Source organism: Siniperca chuatsi, linkage group LG14, assembly GCF_020085105.1.
Source record: "Siniperca chuatsi isolate FFG_IHB_CAS linkage group LG14, ASM2008510v1, whole genome shotgun sequence".
NCBI lineage: Eukaryota > Metazoa > Chordata > Actinopteri > Centrarchiformes > Sinipercidae > Siniperca > Siniperca chuatsi.
The window spans coordinates 18,528,359-18,547,742 of record NC_058055.1 but is presented as its reverse complement, the minus strand read 5'-3'; the positions used below and the strand labels follow the sequence as shown (position 1 = coordinate 18,547,742).

The 19,384-nt window shown below is 41.5% G+C and overlaps 1 protein-coding gene across 5 annotated transcripts in view; it reads right to left on the bottom strand.

Moving 5' to 3' along the window:
* The window catches only part of shroom1 (shroom family member 1), a 35,057-nt gene that overhangs the window by 8,981 nt on the left and 6,692 nt on the right, over positions 1-19,384 (bottom strand). For 3 of the 5 annotated variants that reach the window (XM_044223582.1, XM_044223578.1, XM_044223579.1), the window contains exons 2-3: positions 6,042-6,082; positions 56-3,004 (exon numbers count right to left, since the gene is read on the bottom strand). In XM_044223582.1, coding sequence (XP_044079517.1) covers positions 56-2,787 — 2,732 coding nt within the window. In that variant the 5' untranslated portion in view covers positions 2,788-3,004; positions 6,042-6,082. The remainder of the gene's footprint in view (positions 1-55; positions 3,005-6,041; positions 6,083-19,384) is intronic. The other 2 variants (XM_044223580.1, XM_044223581.1) reach the window with 1 other exon arrangement.

Genomic DNA, 19,384 nt, shown 5'->3' with positions numbered 1-19,384 from the left:
CAAAAAAAGAATCAAACAAGTTTTCTTGCTCTCTGGCTCTGCTTCTCTTTTGTACCTGATGGAGCTGGTGGAGGAATCAAGGATGCGGCCTGCAGAGTGGGGTCTGTGGAGTTTCTTCTTGGTGTTTTTGCCTTCATGATTTCCTGATAGAGGCCTGGGACCCCAGTCAAATGGTTTCTCCCCCAGAGAATGCCTCTGTCTGGATGAAGGTGGTAACTGAGGTGCTGGTTGCTGTGGCTCAGCCACTTTCTGGCCTGTCTTACGCTCCATGTACTCCACCAGAGCCTTGTGTTGCAGATGCTTTAAGTTCGTCTTTGAAGCGCTGGAGGCTGAAAGGGCTCGACCTCTTGTCTCAAACATCTTCCTCCGAGCTGCAACCAGCCCCTGCTCTCCTTGCTGCACACGCTCCTCTCCCTCGCATTCAGCTGCAAACAGGTTGTCACTTTCGTTGCCAAAGGAGCGGCAAGCAGAGTGGACGGGGGCACCACCAAGCTGGTTGAGTTTATCTGGTTCGGAGTAGCACATCTTTTTCTGATGTGGAGTCAATCGCTTCCTGCCTCCGATGCGTGCTACCTGGGGCTGGGCCACATTTGCTGGTCTCCCGTTTTCCTTTTCAGTCTCTTTGTCCATCTCCTTCTCATTCTCCCTGACTTCTTCTTTTATGCTCCCCCTCTCTGTCTCCTCAGAGGTCACAGAGGGAGTGAGTGTGTCTGTGGAAGTCTCAGAGTCCTGTGATGAGGAGAAAGTGTGAATCACTGTAGGCCTCAGCTCAGGTTTTTGCCTGATACGGTGTGGCCATGACAGCTGCAGGTCCCTCCTTTTAAATGACGTCTCCCTTAGGACTTTAGACTGGGCATCCTTCAGCTTCTCTTTGTAGTACTTTTTAAATGAGTCATCGAGGGTGTTGCAGGCAACAGAGATAACTTCCCCCCTATCGTTCTTGCTGGTGTCACCTTCTGGAGGTCTCTCATTATCGTTAACAGCCATGTCTCCATGACCTGTTTTGTTTAGGATTGCTTCCTTGCCTTTTATATTGAAATTAGCATCCTTTTTAGGCTGTAATGCTGACCTGCTGGCTCCGGTGAGGTGGTACAGAAGCGGGGTTGTTTCTTTGTTTATCCTCTCGCTGGCTACATCCCCCAAGGGCTGCCGTTTCCCTCTCTTTGCCTGCTCCACTCGGTTGGGGTGGTTGGGCTGTTCATTGCTTATCAGTGAGTCGACCTCCTTCGTTTGTGTGGTTGAATGTGGTGGGCAGTTTCTGTCAGGTCCACAGTAGAATATAGGGTTGTTGGCAGTGTGTCGGCCAATCTCTCGACTCTGCATCATGTCAATTTCTTCTAAGGTGTCAAAGCTTTGAGAGGACTGTGTCGAGATGATGGATAGTCTGCGATTCTCCTGATCCTGGCTCCTGGAGGACAGGTCCTTGCCCTGGGACACAGAAAGGAAAGCCTCTCTCTCATCTGGAATAATGCCACTGGAAGTGCGAGAGTTCTCTTGGAGAGGTGTAAACAAATTATCCATTGTGCTGTGGCATCTTTCTTTTTCTCTTAGCCGGTGAGTGTCCAACACAGTGGAGCTCTCACTCCCAGCTTCAGACCCACACACAGATGCAGAGTGTGTCCTCATACCAGATTCAGACAGTTTACACACTCCCGTGACAAAGTAGAACTGACCCTTATGCTTGATGCTGCTGTTGATAAAACTCTGACTAGCATTCCAGGGGCTGGCAGGTCGGGTTGGCTCTGAACCAAGCCAATCATGAGCTGAGTGCGCCCTTTTGCGCTGACTCTCAAAATGGCCACTAATACCACTGGTCTTGTTGTGATGGTCTCCATTACATGCACCACTGCTTGAGGGCTGTCTGGGTTTCAGGTGCTCAGGCTGTCTTGTGTCTTGGGGAGGTGATCGGCTTAGGATGTTTGTTGACTTCTGCTGCTCAGAGGCAGCTTTCTTATCTGTGATGAAAAGGTATTCTGGGTTCAATGTTCTGGTCTGGTCATGATGCTGGAGGTGGGGGCGGTAGCTTGGTGGCTGCTGGGCCTGTGGCTGTTGCTGTTGAGAGCCCCTCCAAACTGAGTACACTGGGTCAGAATTGAAGCTTGAGTTACCTGTATCTGAGTTAGCCGTCTCAGGTCTTGGGGAATTCAGACCATGGGGCTGTGGATGGAGTCGATTGTGTGGTCTGGGCTGTTGTTGAGGCTGTGGCTGCTGGGGTTTAAACTCAGTAACGTGGTGGTGGACCCTGCTGTTCTCCAAGTTTTTTGTGGCTATGAAACTATCCAGGCGTTCTGGGACTGGAGGAGGACGGACAGGAGGGTAAGCACCTTGGGACGGAGCCCCCAAAGGCACCTCTTGTTTAGATAGTGCTTTGTTGTTGGTATGGAAACTGTCATTACCTTGGTTGTGGTGGTTTACATTGGTGCTGGTATTGTTGCGATACTGCTGTGAGATAGCTTCCACAGAGCGATAGAGCTGGTCCATGGTCTTTGAGTCAGACTGCAAAACTTGGGTCGGGTGGTAAACAGACTTTACATACTTAAGATCAGCATAGTGGCTGAAGGAGTTGGACTGTAGGTCGTCTGAGAGAAAGGGAGAGGGGTAGTCTGGGGCAGTGGACCCGCCAGAGAAAGAGCTGTAGGCAGAGTCTCCTTTGCCGTGTTGGTGATGGGCAAGTTGGTCGGCGATGCTGCTATTGGACTTGGCTGGGGAGAGCCGGCTGACAGGCAGGCTCAGAGGATGCAGGTCCACGTTGCTCATTCTCTCAAAGTGGAAGTTGTAGGAATCCATGGAGGACTGGGGCGGATGGCAGGAAGGGAAGGGCAGGGTTTGTAATGTTGTACGTGTATATGCGCTGATGCATGTGTCTTCCTTGCGGGTGAAACTGGGGAAATTACCACAAACACATTTGCACCAGGTTGTTCGTCACGCTTGTTGCTAATTAGGTCATTTTCCTGCCTCCGTTTTGTTTATCCAAAGCCTCTTGAAATGGTCTGCTCAGCAGCTCCTGGGGGAGAAAACATAAACACAGCACAGACTGGTTATCAGCCTGAAATCTTGACTTAGGACTCATGCTCCAGTCATACATCTGGCAATGACTGCTCAAGAGAAATAAAATAGTTAGACAAAATGTTTGTTCAAACAGCAACAGAAAAAACAAAACAAAACAAAAAAAACTTACAGTAACTGACCGATACTCAATATTTCATGTGGCTTTGTGTAGTCTTCACAAACATCCCATTACATAGCTGTTTTGACTGCTTTGCAATGGCATGACAATTTAACACAAACACACGTTTGTGTCAGATTGTCAACTTGGCATGTCCACTAGGTCAATGACACATCCCCACATCAACCAAAAAGACCTTCATCCCTCATCTACACTGTATGCATGGAAGAAAATTCTCCACCAACTATGTGTTTGTGAAAATATCTGTGGAAAAAAGTTGCTATTTTTGCAGGGTGCTTTCTGCTCAAACACTATTAAGATGCTAGAAAACAGTAAGTCATCAGTGAAAAATCTTTGCCTGGTATTTCTAGGTCAAATTCCTCTGGTGAGACATTTTGCTCCATCTGTTATAAGTTGTAAAGACAAATCCTATACCCCTTGACTGAAAAAAAATGTTGTTTTTTGTTTGTGTATGTTTTTCAATTTTTCTTTTTTCCAGTAGAGAACTGTTAATGCCTACCCAGCAGGGTGGAGGTGCTTGTACATGGCAGCACAGAGAGAGGAAATCCTTTAACTGTCCTAATTATGACTCCAAATGAGTTTTACCTCCTTATGTTTAATCTTTTTTCGCTTGTAAAGTACTGATTAATCGTTTGGTCTGTAAAATTTCAGAAAATTGTAAAAAATAAAATTTTCTCAGAGTCCTCGGTGACATCATCAAATTGTTGTTTTGTCCGACCAACAGTCCAAAAACCAAAAACATTTTATTTACAATGATATATAACAGAGAAAAGCAGCAAATAGAAATAGAAGAAGCTGAAACCAGAGAATGTTTTACATTTTACATATTTTTGCAAAATAGTTGCAGATTAATGTTCTTTTCTCTTAATCAACTAGCCTAATTGCTGTAGTGTGTCTAGACAAAATAGTAACTTGATAGCAATGTAGGTTAAGAAATTCAAAGTATATTCTCCTACACAGCAGTAACTACTTCTGCCTGGTTTAATGGTTTAACCAAAAATGATATCACCTCCCTCTTACACTATAAAGTTGATGCTAACAGCATTTTGTGTACAAGACGTTTTTAAGTCATTTTTATGTTTTACAACTCACACAGTTTAGTGCAGCTTGGTTTTGTAGGTCAGTACAGTTAAACACCTGTTGAAGGAGTCTGTCTGCCGCTTTGCATCAACAAGGCCTCTGATTAAGGGCCTTGAGGTTGACGGTGCACGTTGCAGCACACACATGAAAAAATGTCAGGAATTCCATATGGAACTACAGAAATCTGGCAGGATTAGTCATGTGACAGATGTATAATGCCTTGTTATACAGCACTGCGGCCCGTAAAGACTCTTTACCTTTACACATTATTCTTGGGACATTGAAGCATTTGCTTTACCTATTTCTTGTCAAACAAGTGCCTATAATGTAACGATTTGGGCAAGATTAAACTTTCTTTTAACTGCACAAGCACTATGACTGAGACTATTATCAATTTATCAGGAAACCTTTACAGGCTATTATGCTGTAATAGAAAATGTAGTGTTTTGCAGATTGCGCTGATTATATTGTCCTTTGCTGTAAAAATAATTTATTTTCAACTGAGACACATTAAAGCAAAATCAACCCATAAAAATACTTGCAAATACCACTTCATCAATATTCTATGAGCCTTTCAAACTGAATCTGCTGCAGCACCCATACTCTACAGGCCACTCGTTTTGACTGGGATAAATCTTTTGATGACCAGAAACCAATTAATTTAAATCTTGTCTTCAGTCTATGGTGGGTTTCTTCAAACTCCTCTAGTACATTTTACATAAGTTTCCTTATTCGCTGTAAAAGTACACAGCATTTAATAACTTCTAGGGATAACATTCCTACAATTTTGTAACACATTGAAACCTGCTGTCAACATCAGCTATCCAAAATATCATCTTCAGTACAGAAACCAACCTCTGCAAGTTAATGATAAGTTTTGGTTTTACTGTGGACTCTGATGACAGAGTAAATGTAGGCTTCTCTCTTCTATGACCTGCATGCCTTTCCATGACGGTGTCATCAAGTTGAAGCTACATACCTGTCATGCATACACAAAGGTCAGTGTTGCCAGTAAAACAAAGACAAGCCAACTAAATCAACTCTTGATACTGCAGTATGAAAGTTGGGCCTCACCACTGATGGAAGAGCAAGAAAAGTTGTGCATCATTATGAATCAGCTGATTTAGTTTATTTTGTTTGGGTTTTTTTCCAACCAAAAGTTATCCTAACCAACAAATAACTAACTCCTTTATAATCAATTTCAATGAGCAAAGTTTTCCCAGTATTGCCAAGTTCGTTGGCTGAGCTGAAAAACCTAAATCAAAGATGATCCTAGGTGGTCGTTTTGCATACACACAAAACCCACCTCCCAAGAGCCTTTCAAACTACAGTATTAAAGGGGATTCCATGTGTTTATGAAGGGCCTTCTAATCTTTGGTGTGTCTCCTTGTGTGTGTCTGTGTGTGTGGTTTCCAGCCCTCCTCTTCCCTCTGCGAACAGAGAGAGGCTCCCAAACAGGGGAGCGCTCAAGTGGAAGTGATGGAGGGGACAGGCAGTGACAAAATGTACAGAGAGGAGAGAGGGAGGGCGGGAGCGTGAGGCAAAGGGTGACCGGCCCAGACAAATACCCTCACACGCAAACCACAACAACAAGAGACAAGAGAACTGAACAATGACAGCAGGAAAGCTGAACACAAGTTGGAAGGCTGGATCAACAATCACAAGGCAGACTGGGAACTACTCAGAGATCAACTACTTGCAGACTGGTTTGAATAAAAAGTTTATAACTAACTTAAGAGAGCACTGTTAGAAAGAGAAAAATAGAAAAACTCACCCAAACTTTGAGTCTAAGTTGCTGACCTTCCTGATTTCCATCTGAAACAGAAATAAATTTCCTTAGTTTCAACTTAAATAATGATTTACTGAATGATTTCCGTCCTTCTTTCTCATTCTCATTCAAAATCTCTCTTCCTCTAAAGAGGGACCAGACCAAGTAACCAGGAGAGCTAGATATTAGAGGGAAGACTTCTAGCGAGTCCCTTCTCCCCCCACCGAGACCCGAGGCTGCCTAGTGGGAGCCACTGATTGGCCAGCCGATGACGTCCGGCTCTCTGATGCACAATGAGCGCAGCGGAGGGAATATTTCACTGCCGCAGATAGCTGCTAATGCTGCCGGCCGCCTGAACAACAGAGAGAGAGGGGAGAAAAAAAGAGGCCTCGCATTCCTGGCTGGCTTCAAAGACGGAGCAGAGCTCGGGCGCCATTCATTCCCAAGGCCCTGAGCCCTGCACATGGAGACTAGCCAAGGCAGGAGGGAGGACCGAGGAGGGGAGGGGGTAGTGGTGGTGGGGAGAGTGGGTGGATGGGTGACCTCCCAGCCTCCACCCCCCCAAAAAAAAAAAAAACGTCACAAAGACTAACTATCCCTCACCCTTTCTCTCTTATTTCTAACACCTATTAGTCTCCTCTGTATTCTTCTATTCTTTAAAACCCCTGCTAATGACAGTTATAAAGAAGTTACACAGCTAATCATTTACCAACTGCAGACATCTCTAGTAATCACTACTGCAGTAAGACTGATATGAAGGTCATTATTACTGTAATTTAGTTAAGAAACCTTTTGTTAGTAATTGCCTCATTGACCTCTTTTCAGATAAAGATAAAACAATGTCTGTTTGTGATATGAACAGTTAAAATTGAACTTTTAATAGACAGATGGTGTGGTTTATTACATCAGTAAGATTTAATGATAAGTATGTTATCAGTAAATGAAAATATAATACTAAATTCACACAAATTGCAAAGATTTAAGAATGCCATACTATAGTAAGCATTTAAATACACTGTTTGACACTGATCTGTCTGTTGCAAGGGTCAAATTTGCTCTCAGTGACACCATCAGCTTTCAAAACTCTAGCATCAGAGAAAGACCCTAGTTGCCCTCTCTATTGTTTTCTATTGTGGCTGTCAGCTATGCAGTTTTTGTTACTGTTAGCACTGTGTCAGACAAAGTGGTGCAAAGAGTAATGTAATGTTGTTGGTTTTACTGCTGCTGTAGCTGACGCCACCTGATGACAACATAACTTTTCTTTGTGATGGACAAATGTATATGGGACTGAGAGAGGGAGGGATATGCATTTTAACCAGATTGTATGATTCATATGTGCAGCTGTAGCTTCGATATTAGTTTTTAAGGTGCCAAATTAAAGAAAATCTGAGCTGAAACTCTTGGTAGAGTTTATAAAACCAATGAGTTAGAGAGAGAACACGAGGTGAGGCTGTGGGAGAGAGGGAGGAATGAAGGATAGGAGGGGGGTGTTAAATTCTCTCTTTTTTTTGTCTTTCATTGGTGATTATGTGTTCCAGCATGACCTTCACCATGCAGCCACGAGGACTGGACCACCAGGCGTCTGAGACGCACAAGGCAGGAAAAGATAGAGAGATAGAGAATAAGAGACAGAGACAGGGAGTACAGGAAGATAAAACGATGTGACAGAACCACAAGAACTAAAGGTGAAATAAGACACAGATGAGAGAGAGAGAGGAAGACGAGAGACAAGCAGGAAATTCAAGGACTACAGTGGCTGATGCCATGGTAGCCAGCCAACCAACTAGCATGCCAAAACCAATAAGCTTGTTAGCCCCGCTGGCCCTGCTAAGTCTCTTGATAAAGATGATGATGGGTTGATGAGGAGCTAAGTGGATTGGTCATGTCCTCAAAAAATTAGCTCTCAATCAGAAGCATTCACCGGTAAGAAACAAGACTTTAGATCCGCTCAGTAGAACTCAGAAACAACTAATAAAAGGCATTTTCACTGCAGAACTTTTACATATCACATATGACATATCATAGCAGGAAAACCACAGGTGTAATTAGTAACATTAATAATGGCTGCATTCCATTTACTGTAAGTGTTCAGGACTGGTTTCACAGATATAGAAGATATTTTAGACATGTCTGTAGTGTTAGGGACAGACTTAATTTTGCTCTTCGATTAGTCTAATAAAGTTCCACAAAAATAAAGACAGACTTATTTTAATCCTCATGTTTCCATGCTAATAGTCAGTGACACCTGCTGACCAGTGGTGCCGAATGACAGAAAACATGACTCATAATTTGTCGTTTGCTAACAATGTTGTGGAGCGAGCAATGACAAGGGAAGGAGTTTTTAGTAGCCGCAATACCGTGTTGGAAATATACAGAAGTGAGGACATCATCAGTCGTTTTCATTTGCTCAAGGAAACTATCCTGAGCCTGACTGACAAGTTAGGAGAAATACTGAGCCCTGAGAGAGGTTTTACTACTGGAAGTTTTTTGTATTGTTACACTGTTTGCTGAATTTTCCCAGAAAATGTCCTTGTAACTGTTGAATTCCCCCAACATTTTCTGTTGTAGAGAACGGACCTGAGTGGTTTGACGTGGTTGCTCAGTCAGCCATGTCTTAATTTACCCAGAATTCATGGCAAATTAAATAAGACAGTCAAGAACTAAACAATGGACCTTTCTCAATCTGTCTGTACTTGTGTTTTTGTGAAACGTCATGTTTTGTGGCCCAAAGTACTGTCCCAATACACAAGATTTCGAATATTGGCAGTTTTTACAAAAATTGATGGCGAATCAAAAATGTGCTCCAACGTTGTTGGAGTTGAGAAGCTCCACAAACGCCTGTGGGGGTAGCTAGCTAGCCAGCCGGCCAGTCATGCTCACAGATAGGTCACAGACCCCTCTTGCCCCACAGTCACACAGACCACTGCAGCCAACGCAGCAGATGACTTTGGCAACAACAGCAGAGGAAAGCCAGGCCCACAACTGTAAGATATTTTTAATTTTCGTACTGCTGTTATTCTGTCTTTACATTTTGAGTAATGTTGTAACATTTGTAACTTAAATCAAGAGACATCTGGCTCATGATGTACAGACAATTCATGGCTCTCGAAACTATGACCAGTAGTTTCACTTCTGGACTCATGTCTCCCACAGGACCTTAAAGACATCATTCCCATTGTCCCCGATCAAACAGAAACAAAGAGGAAGTTGTTTTTGAAAAGGTGGAAGTGGTCGGGTGTTGAGCACCAACAGAGCATAGCATCTAACAACGGGAAAGGGAAAAACGTGTTGCCTTTCAGTGTTATCACCAACATACACCTCCAGTATGTGTGTGTGTCAAACACAGAAAAAGACAGAGGGATTCAGCATGTCTATGTGTGCAGGGGAGAGAAACTGTGGCTGTGTGTTGCTGGGCAGTGCTCACAACAGGGTCTAAAATCTATAGCTGACCAAGACAAGCTGTCACACTCTAATAAGCTGCATTCCTGCACTGATCTGGCCTAAATAATTACCTGAAAATATTAACATTTAGTCTGCCTGATTTAATATTGACGTTTTCACTAAACTACCTAAAGAAACTGACTACTGAATACGCGCATGTGCAATTGTAACTAAAAACACTGCTTCTGTATTTGCATGGATTGTAAATTGCTAACAGCCCTGCCATCTGTATGTGGCTTTTAGTTAAACAATTAATGCTTACATAATGACACACACACACACAATGCAACAAGGTCAATACGAGTATATTAATAACAGTCTCTGCTATAAAAAAAACCCCCAGTTAAGCATTCTGTATCCTCCTTGTTCAACCATTAACCAGGAACTGCATCATGCCTCATGAACACAGCGAATGATAAACTTCACATTACTTTCAAGTGGCTTCTGAAAAGACAATTACTTTTGTATTAAGGACCCCCAGAGAACTGCAATATGTGAGTGAGTTTAACTGGATACTGTAGGAATTCCTCCGCACTAGAATAGTACAAGGCTGCAGGCCATAGAGTTTTGTTTGTGTGTTGGTGTGCTTGGTCTAAAAATGGGCCATGCAAATTTATCATTATTGCATCGTTTTCAGTCTTCAGTCTTTTTCAGGTATGTGTATTAAAATCTGAGAACATACTGATCTGGGTCAAAGTCAGATATGAAATGATTATAAAAGGACAATTATAAATTGAACTACCAGGAACCGGATACCAAACTGAACACTGTCAAAGTGCCATCTCACACATTTGTTTGTACATGAAATAAAAAGTTATGCAGCAAACAGTGTGTCTTGCACTTTGTGAGCACCTTGCGGAAGAAATACCATGCATTTGACACTTTTCTTGATGCAAGGTGGTAACGTCTCATGTCAGTACACAGGTGACCCAGGCCCAAGGCACACCCGACCTCAAGGCTCGAGGATCACATGTTTCACTGGCTCAACAGCATCTTACATCATCTCTACAAAGCAGGGGATTACCTTATTCAGAGCAAATGTGTGATACCACCAACAACAAGGGAGCCATGGTGACAAAAGAGGGCCAGGGCGAGGAATGTATGAAAGGAGAAAAAACACAGAAAGTGAGAAAGAAGAGACGGCGCGGCAGGAAGCTGAGGACAAACACCACAGGAAAAAAGAAAAAACACACAATAACAAATGACCCACTTCCTGTTCAAAGGTGGGAAAAGTCTCACTAACTCCATCATTACGGAAAAATGTTATCCTTGTTCTTGGGTCTCCAGTGCCTCCTATAGCTCAGCCAGCATCTCTCAGGACTCCCTAAAGACACACTGTCTGCAGTCTCAAATCATTTCTATTTACTGTCATAGAGGACTAAAAAAATGACTGAAATGATTCTATAGTCAGAATTGTTGCCATTTAATTTTCTGCTGTTCGATTAATTATTTAATTGTTTCATCTCTACATACAATACATGTGTATTACCATCTTACATATGGGGTATTAACTACTTTGTACCAGAGCGCACTGGGGTACTTCATCATCAGAGTCACTACTAGTTAGCTCAGCTCATGTTATCGCTTGTCTATAGCCGTGTCTGCCCTACCAGGCTGCAGTAACCATCGCTGTCCTTTTATATAATGAGCTGTGGTCCAACCAGCTGACCAGAGACACCTAACAGATGCAGGAATTCACCCATGGTGGGCCCTGAGCTGGTATCGCGTCAGCCATGACACTGCATGACTTCACCAGGAGCACATGAGGTTTAGCGCAGAGAACGAGACTTCCCAGGAAGACACTGACTTTACAGTACATGTACTGTTCTTGTAATGTAACCAATCATTAATTCATCTCACAGTGACTTCTAGCTTATGATTAAGGGTCTGTATTACCTCACTCAAACTGTACTTTTTAAAAAATCATTTTAACCAATGAACAGAGAAAACAAAAACAATGCTGCAGATGCTAATATCGAGATCAAATACTGGTTGTGTGAAAGACCACATGAGGACAAATGCCATTAATAAACAAAGTGATTTAGTGGCATTAATGAAAACACATAATGAGCATCAGGTTGTGTTTCATAAAATGTCAGGCTGACAAGAAATAAAGCTAAGCAAAGAAGTCCTACTGCAAACAGAGTAGAGAACAATGGCATCCTTGTGCAAGCTGGTATACATTTGCCCCTTCCAAGTATTTATTGTATTAATGCTGGTAAAATCCGTGGCAAAAGCTGTTAATGGACTTAACACACCTTATACAGAGTGGTGTGGCATAAAGGCCATATGATATGACCTGGTCCTTTCTCTTTTTTTTTTTTTTTTTACAATTTGTATAAGTGACTCCCTCTGAGGATCTCATTGTTTGGCATGGAAATAACTCATTTTAATGTACAGTGCCCAGTGATTATGGAAATGAATTTATACAGTAGCATTAATGTTGTTTTTTAGAAAATCAATATAATGAAAAGAAAATCTGGAGGTATAAGCAAAATGTGTACCACTCTGTGTAACATGGCACCTTCAGGGAAGCGTCTCTTAATCAATCTTTGATATTCTACACATTGTAGGATGTATTTAGTAATGAAGCATTGTCAATTATCCTGTGAAATATCTCAACATCTGTGAGATGGATTGGGACAAAATTTCGTACAGACATTCATGATTCCCAGAGGATGTATCCTGACGACTTTGGAGATGCCCTGACTTTTCCCTTAGCACCACCACGAGGTGAATAACTTTGATGATCCCTTAAATTTTCATCTAGCTCCATCATCATGTCACTATTTTAATGTGTCCATTACTTTGGTTTATAACCAAATACCAGCAGACAGTGACTTAGTTGATGCTTTCTTCACACAATTTCTGGTCCTCGAGAAATAAGAGAAAGTGACAGACAGTGAGACTTAACTTTAGAGTTTGTCTGACAATTTTAAACAACTAACAATATAAAAATCATAAAATAAAACAATCTACTATCTGTACTGGGCACACATGGTGACAGTATCTATCAGCAGGCCAAACACCTGACACTTTATGGTGGCACTCATGACCCTTGATGCCTTATCATTAACAGTTTGGCTGGTTTGGTTGTTTGGCAAAGGCACATGGAAAGGAATGTGCTTGATAAGCAGCTAGAGCAGGTACAGCTGGTAAAGCTAACAGGTTGTTAGATTCAGTACACAGCCCTCAGTTTTATGGCTTAAAACAAAATATACAAATCTTATTCAAAAATTAAAATTTTCAGCTAGTTACTCAATGCTCTGTTTATCTAACACATCCACAAATCAAGCCACAGAGTGTAGTTACTATGCAATGGCATCACTAGTCCTCTAGTTCCCAATTGGGCAAATAGTTAGTTGTTCACACACAACACTAAGCCTACTGGCTCTTATATTCAACACTATTTGTTGAAAATATTGTCATTTGTGCTCAAAAGGTTGAGTACATTGCTGTATTCAAATATCACTTATATAACTGATATTCATCTGTGCAATGATCTCACAAGGCATCTATTGCCGTGTGCAGACGGCAGGTGAATAAGAGGATAGTCTACAGGACACTTCCTGGTGGAACAAACAACTGTGCATTCAGGAAGATCACAGCAATAAAAACCTGTGGGGTTACATTCAATAAAGGAACGTGGTACTTGTTGCAGAGTGATATTAATTTAAAAGTTGAAGTTAAGATTTCCTACAAGTAGGGCTGCAACTAACGATTGCTTTCATTATCGACTAATCGTTGCAGCTTTCTCTACAAGCCTATTTTGAGAGAAACAAGCTCAAAAGGTATCAGAAACTCCTGTCAGAGTATCAGTCACCTTTTTTTTCCATCCAAAGTTTCGAACACTGCTCTATTTTGTTTTTCCTTTCAAATGTTCACTGGCCACGTAAAGGCAGGAATAACAGGCCTGGATGTCATATTCAGTAAGACATCCTGATTATTTTATATCTTGAGGCTTTTTCACAGTTTTAGTTTCAATACCCATTACATAATGACATTAGATATTTAATCCTGTAGTGAGGGGAATATGCAAGGGAAGAAGTGCCAGATTAACGACGTGCCAAGGGCACGCCTAAGCACCAATCATGAACGCATTAATTGCCAATAAGTGTTTAGCAGTAACACTGAATGACAGAGTAGACCTTAGATTTAGTTATTCAATTCATCTGACTACACTAGGTCTTCTTCATATAATCATTTCATCCATTTTGCAGCAGCAGATGGAAGTTAGTCTATAGCCTTGGGTTTCAGATATTGTACACCAGCATCTTTCATGGGAAAACACACAAAACTTTATCCCTGTCCTTCTGCAGCCACACAAATCCTACGTCTCTACATCAACACACTATCCTGTTCACTTTGAGACACTCGGACTACATAATTAGAACTGGGTGTTTTCCCCTCCCGTAATCGTTCCACCTCCTGGAGTGGCCCAAGTCAGGTTACAGTACTAAATGACCTGCTGAGCTCAAAGACAACAGCATTCCTCGTCTGGCCTTATTGCTCCCCTAGACCCATCTAATATGAGGCAATTACAGCCAATGATGGACATTTTTAGACCACAGAATGTAATGGAAGCTATACAGGGACTTGTTTTGAAGGAAAAACCCACATTCCAGTGTCCAACAGTAAACACACCCCCCCACTGTTACCAAAAAAAAAAAAAAAAAAAACCCACTGCACACCGAGATTCAGGCATCAAGCAAAGTGACAGTACACCTGTCCAAACTACCACTCTTTGCTTTTGTTAAGGGCCTTGCATACCCATACATGTGTTTTCAGTTACTTTCACCGATTAGAGTCCTGCTCAGGAGAAGGTGGATGGATCTGTGCTGGAAACTATGCGAGGTCATCAGACTCCATGCACTGATAATGCTGCGGTCACACTGGAGTTAGTTCCTCATTTATTTCAATAGGACTTTTTTTTTTTTTTTTTTTTTTTTTTTTTTAGAAGACATTTTGACATGTCACAGTTGGAGGAGCACAGGTGTGACTAATAAAATGAATGATGGCTGAATTCTATTTGGCTGCTTTGGTTACAGGGTCCTGGTATTGTCCTTGCTGGCTCACTGTCACACTGTCATGACTTACTGGGACACTTGAGCAGAACAGAGCAATCATTAATTATTATTAGTAACACCTGTGCTTTTCCTACAATGACAAGTCAAAATGTCTGCTGTGAAAAAGACCTAAAAGACATATTTGATTTTCACATGCAAAATCACAAGGCTCTCCAGTTTGAGATGGGGTGGTATGGTTATTCGAAAAATATTCATTGTTTATACCGTTGTTTATAGAACTGCATAGCAAAATAATACAAGCAGCTGCTTGCTTGCAGTGAGTGCAAGGAAAGTGGCAGAGTTTAATAACTGATAAGAAACTATATGATTTTCTTTGTGGACTAGCTCCTTCAGTTTAACCTTAAAACCCTCCCCACGCCATTTCATGTCCTGCCTGCATTTTGTCTCAGCATGCAATAAACAGACCCTTTTCATGGCAGACATTTGACTTGTCAAAGCAGGAAAAACACAGGTGGAATTAATAACATTAATGACGGCTGCATTCCATTTAGGTATGCCAGTTTCAGGGCTCTGGTACCATGCATGCTCACTCACTAACATGGCTTACTTGGACACTTAATGGAGTGCAGCCATTGTTAATGTTACTATTAACACCTGTAATTTTCCTGCTTTGACAAGTCAAAATTTGCCGTGAGAAGGTTCTATTTGGCCTGGTGAAATCTGGTCTGGCCGCAACATGAGAATGACAAAAGTGTAATTTTTCCCACTCTAACTAGTGCAAAAAGCTATAGCATGAGTAAACAAGAGGTCCATCAAACACACCCTGCACACACTGACACAGTCCCAAAGAAGAGGTCTAATCAGTTTGAATAAAATCACCCGTGGGGTTATACCATGGGTGTGCAGGGCATTTAAAGGAATAGTTCGACTTTTTGGGAAATGCAGTTATTCAGAGGACTGATACCACTCTCATGTCTGTAGGCTAATATGAAGCTACAGCTTGCAGGCAATTAGCTTAGCTTAGCATAAAGACTGGAAACAGGGGGAAACAGTGAGCTTAGCTCACCAGCACCTCTAAATTTGACAAATTAACATGTTATATCTTAATCTGTACAAAAACAGAAAAATTGATCACTCTTGGTAAGAAAGCAAATAAATGTATTTCTCAGTTATAAAAGCGATTCATATCCATGGAGTCCCTCAAAAGTGTTTTTACTTATTTTGCCTGATTAGAGCACTTCTCAGGGCCCTTTGCTCTATTTGCTTAATGTTTACACACTGTGCCCGACTCACTTCTCTTCTGTTGCACCTTTTGTTTTGAGTTTGGTGACCTATGTGATTCCTGGCATAGGCTCCACCTAACTTGAACCTGCAGTGCTCTAATCAGCCAGAATAACTGAAAACACCTCCATGGGTCCTTTGAAATACAATCAACACACACTCAAAAACAAAAACCATGTTATGTTGATCCTTCCTCCAGTCACAGATGAAAAAATCTTGAACCAACAAGCAGAGTGAATTTCAGTCATGCGTCCATCCTTGTGGTCACTTTAATGGGTGACCAGCAGAATTCATCTCTTGCTCTACAAACAGCAGCACACAAACATAATTCTACATAGTCACTGACGCCAGAGGAAAAGGCTTACTGACAGCAGGAGTCATTCATGCATGGAGCTCCTGCTGTTACATGGGCATGTCTGTGACATCATGTCTGGTAAGGAAGGAGAAACAGCAGAAAACAAAGAGAAATGTGAGGATAAATAGGATAAGGTGTGAGAAACTGGGTCATTGTCCACTATCTAATATGGCGTGATGAAAGTGAACAGACATGCCTCTAATCTCTCCTTTTATACCTGCCAAGATGCTTTAAGAAGCATGAAAAGGACAGTCCAGATACACGATACACTGCCCTGTAGAGCAGCAGCAGCAGGACAACAGGGAAACATTTGCTCTCTAGAGATTTGAATTGCAAAAGAACCTGCCAGGCAGACAGAGACACTGTGTGAGGGCGAACGGTTAAGATTCACTTCCCCCACTGACCCCAACATGGATGCCGCTGAAGTCAACAACAGATCTGAGCCAAGACATGTACTTGAGAAAGTAAATTGTTAATTTATTTGAGGAGAGCGTGCTCACCCACTGTGACCTGCCCGGTCAGTTTAACAGACTCCCAATGTCAGGGGAAATTATGTAAAATAAAAAGTGGCCAACACTGTCAACATTTTTGTTTTCTCAGTGTGCAAATTATCAGGAGCACCCACCCTAACAGACCGAGCAGATTAATCCAAGTGGAAGTGATGATCTATAATTAAGCAGAAGCAGAAAAAGATGTCTTGTGAGTAACAGGTGTCCTTACATGCAGAATGATTCTTTCTCATATTACCGTTTTTCAAAATCCAGAAATGTATTGGTCTTGACAGCCTAGGATCAAATCTCACTCAGTCTCTTTCTCCTCTATTTACACTTCTGTCTCCCACTCATTCCTCAGACACAGACAAAGGTTAAAGCAGGTGAGGGGAGTACTGACAGCTTTCCTACAGAGAAAGATGAGTTTCAGTTTTTTGCTATTGGAGTTTCACCTGATCTACTTTGCTAATTTACAGCCTGGGGAAAATATTTACTTTGCATTTATTTACCCGGTTAAGTTTCTTGAAAAATCACTTACTGCTTTCACAGTATCACAGTTACTGATCAGAGATCACTTCATGTCAGACTTTGGGTCTCTATTTGTCTAAACAAGAGCTTTTGGAAAATGTACCCTGCAGACAGATGCTGAGTTAAACACCTACAACATTTTAACTGATTGGTCCAGAGCAGACCACAGAAAACATTTTGCCTCCTACCCTGAGAGGCACAATTTGATATGGAAAAAGCCCAGAGCACACAAAATAACAGATGGCTTGCTCACATCTCTCAAGGTATCTGATTTCTCCAAACCTGCCATTTCTGGTCGCCTCAGCTTTCCTATTCATGTGCAAAAGTGTGAAATATCCTCACTGAAGTGGACTTTGTTGGATCAAGGTCAATTTATTGCTTGAAGTTTTGGTTTAGGCTTCTGACTTCGTCACATAGAAAAACAAATCACCAAATGTTAACCAAAAGCTATGCAAATAAGAACTAGCTCAGCCTTAACAACAGAATCTTAATTGCTTAGGATGACCCCTGACCAGATGTTATTACTAAATCAACATATTGCAACAGAGCTCAAAAGAATCACCCATCATAACTATAAAAAAATCTTGGCTCTCTTTGAGCCAAACATCTGACCAACAAGTAATCTATTTCCTCTCTCCTGCTTCTCACTCTCCCAATCTCCACATCAAGTCTACGGGGAAATTTTTATGTAAAATTAACCTAGAATAAATTTGATTTAGCGGACAGCTTAGTGCTAGAAAAGCAAAAATGCAGGTTTAAATTTTAAAGTGCAAAGATCTCAGCTTTCAACATGTTTCTCAATGGCTTTTCCATGCCCACATACTGTACTTAAACCAGTAAAGCAAATTGTTTTTTAAAAATAACACTGGTAAAAAGCAGTTATAATAATATGTACTTTCTTCAGCTTTGTCATAGAGAGGAAAAACATCTTTCTGGCATTAAAGCACCAACAGCTTTTGACATTTAATTAATCTGTTCCAGGTGGACACAGGAGTTAACATTTAGCTAGTTTTGTCATCTTCAGGCCATTGTGTAGCAGATGATCAATGTAACACAGCCAACAACAGTTTTCCCTGAACAGGCTGATAAGTCTCTCAAACTGTGTAATCCTGGGTAAGCGCTTTTCCTCTGAGAAGTTTGCTTTATGCTGCACAAAGCTATATAATGAAAATAATGTAACAATGAAAAAGAAAATTATTATTTTATCCGGAACACAGCAGTTCTTTGTTAGCTTGCAGCACTATTACCAATTGGATCGTGATTTTCCAGTCATCCCACCTCCATCTCGGCCTATTTGACAACAGAACACATGTCGGAGCTCTACTGAAAGAACAAATGTGTCTAATGTGCTGATAATTACTGAGTCCCACCTACACCTCAGGCTACAGACTGTAGGCTGTAGATGATCTCCCATTGTATCGATGCCTCTGTCGACACGAAACACTCGGTTTTAACTTTTAATTGTCCTGCTTTTGAAACGTATACAGTAACCTAATAGTACTGATCATCACGCTCAGGAGTCAAGTGATTTCTAATCTCTATTGTGTTTGCCAGTACTGAGTCTGCCACCGTGGTTAATTTTGGGGAGTTGATCACAATGGGCTCCTTTTACTGCGCAGGTTTCCTACCTCAGAGCAGGGGAAGAGAGGGGGATCAGAGTAGGAGGGGTAGTGGTTAAGTGGGTGTGGGGGGGTTTAATGCTGTAAAATAAATCACACAGAGATTAAACTTCACCAGAAAACAGTGCAACACACTCTGGACTTTGTAACCTGGGAGAAAAAAATGGTGTGGCAGTCAGATGTGGTGCTGCTGAGGAAGCACTGGTATGACTACTGGGGGGAACATAAATCTTTCGTAAGATGCTAAGCCATTTCAAATGAAAAATATACCCATGCATTTAAATTCACAATATATATAACCTTACGTCTTGGCTGAATGCAGGTTTTACATTTGTCTTGTGGTTTTTTGGCTCGTTCTAGTCAGTTTGTATTGGTCTCAAAGGTCCAATGGGAATAAATCTGACTGGATGTTAAATAGCACCATTACTGGCAGACAAAATTTAAGACAAATGTGTTTGAAATTACTTTAGAGCTGCAACTAACGATTATGTTCATTATTGATTAATCTGCCAACCTATGTTTCTGTTTAGTGATTAATCGTCTATTAAAAATTATGTCAAAAAATAGTGAAAAAAAAATGCCCATCACAGCTTGGACCAAGGTGACG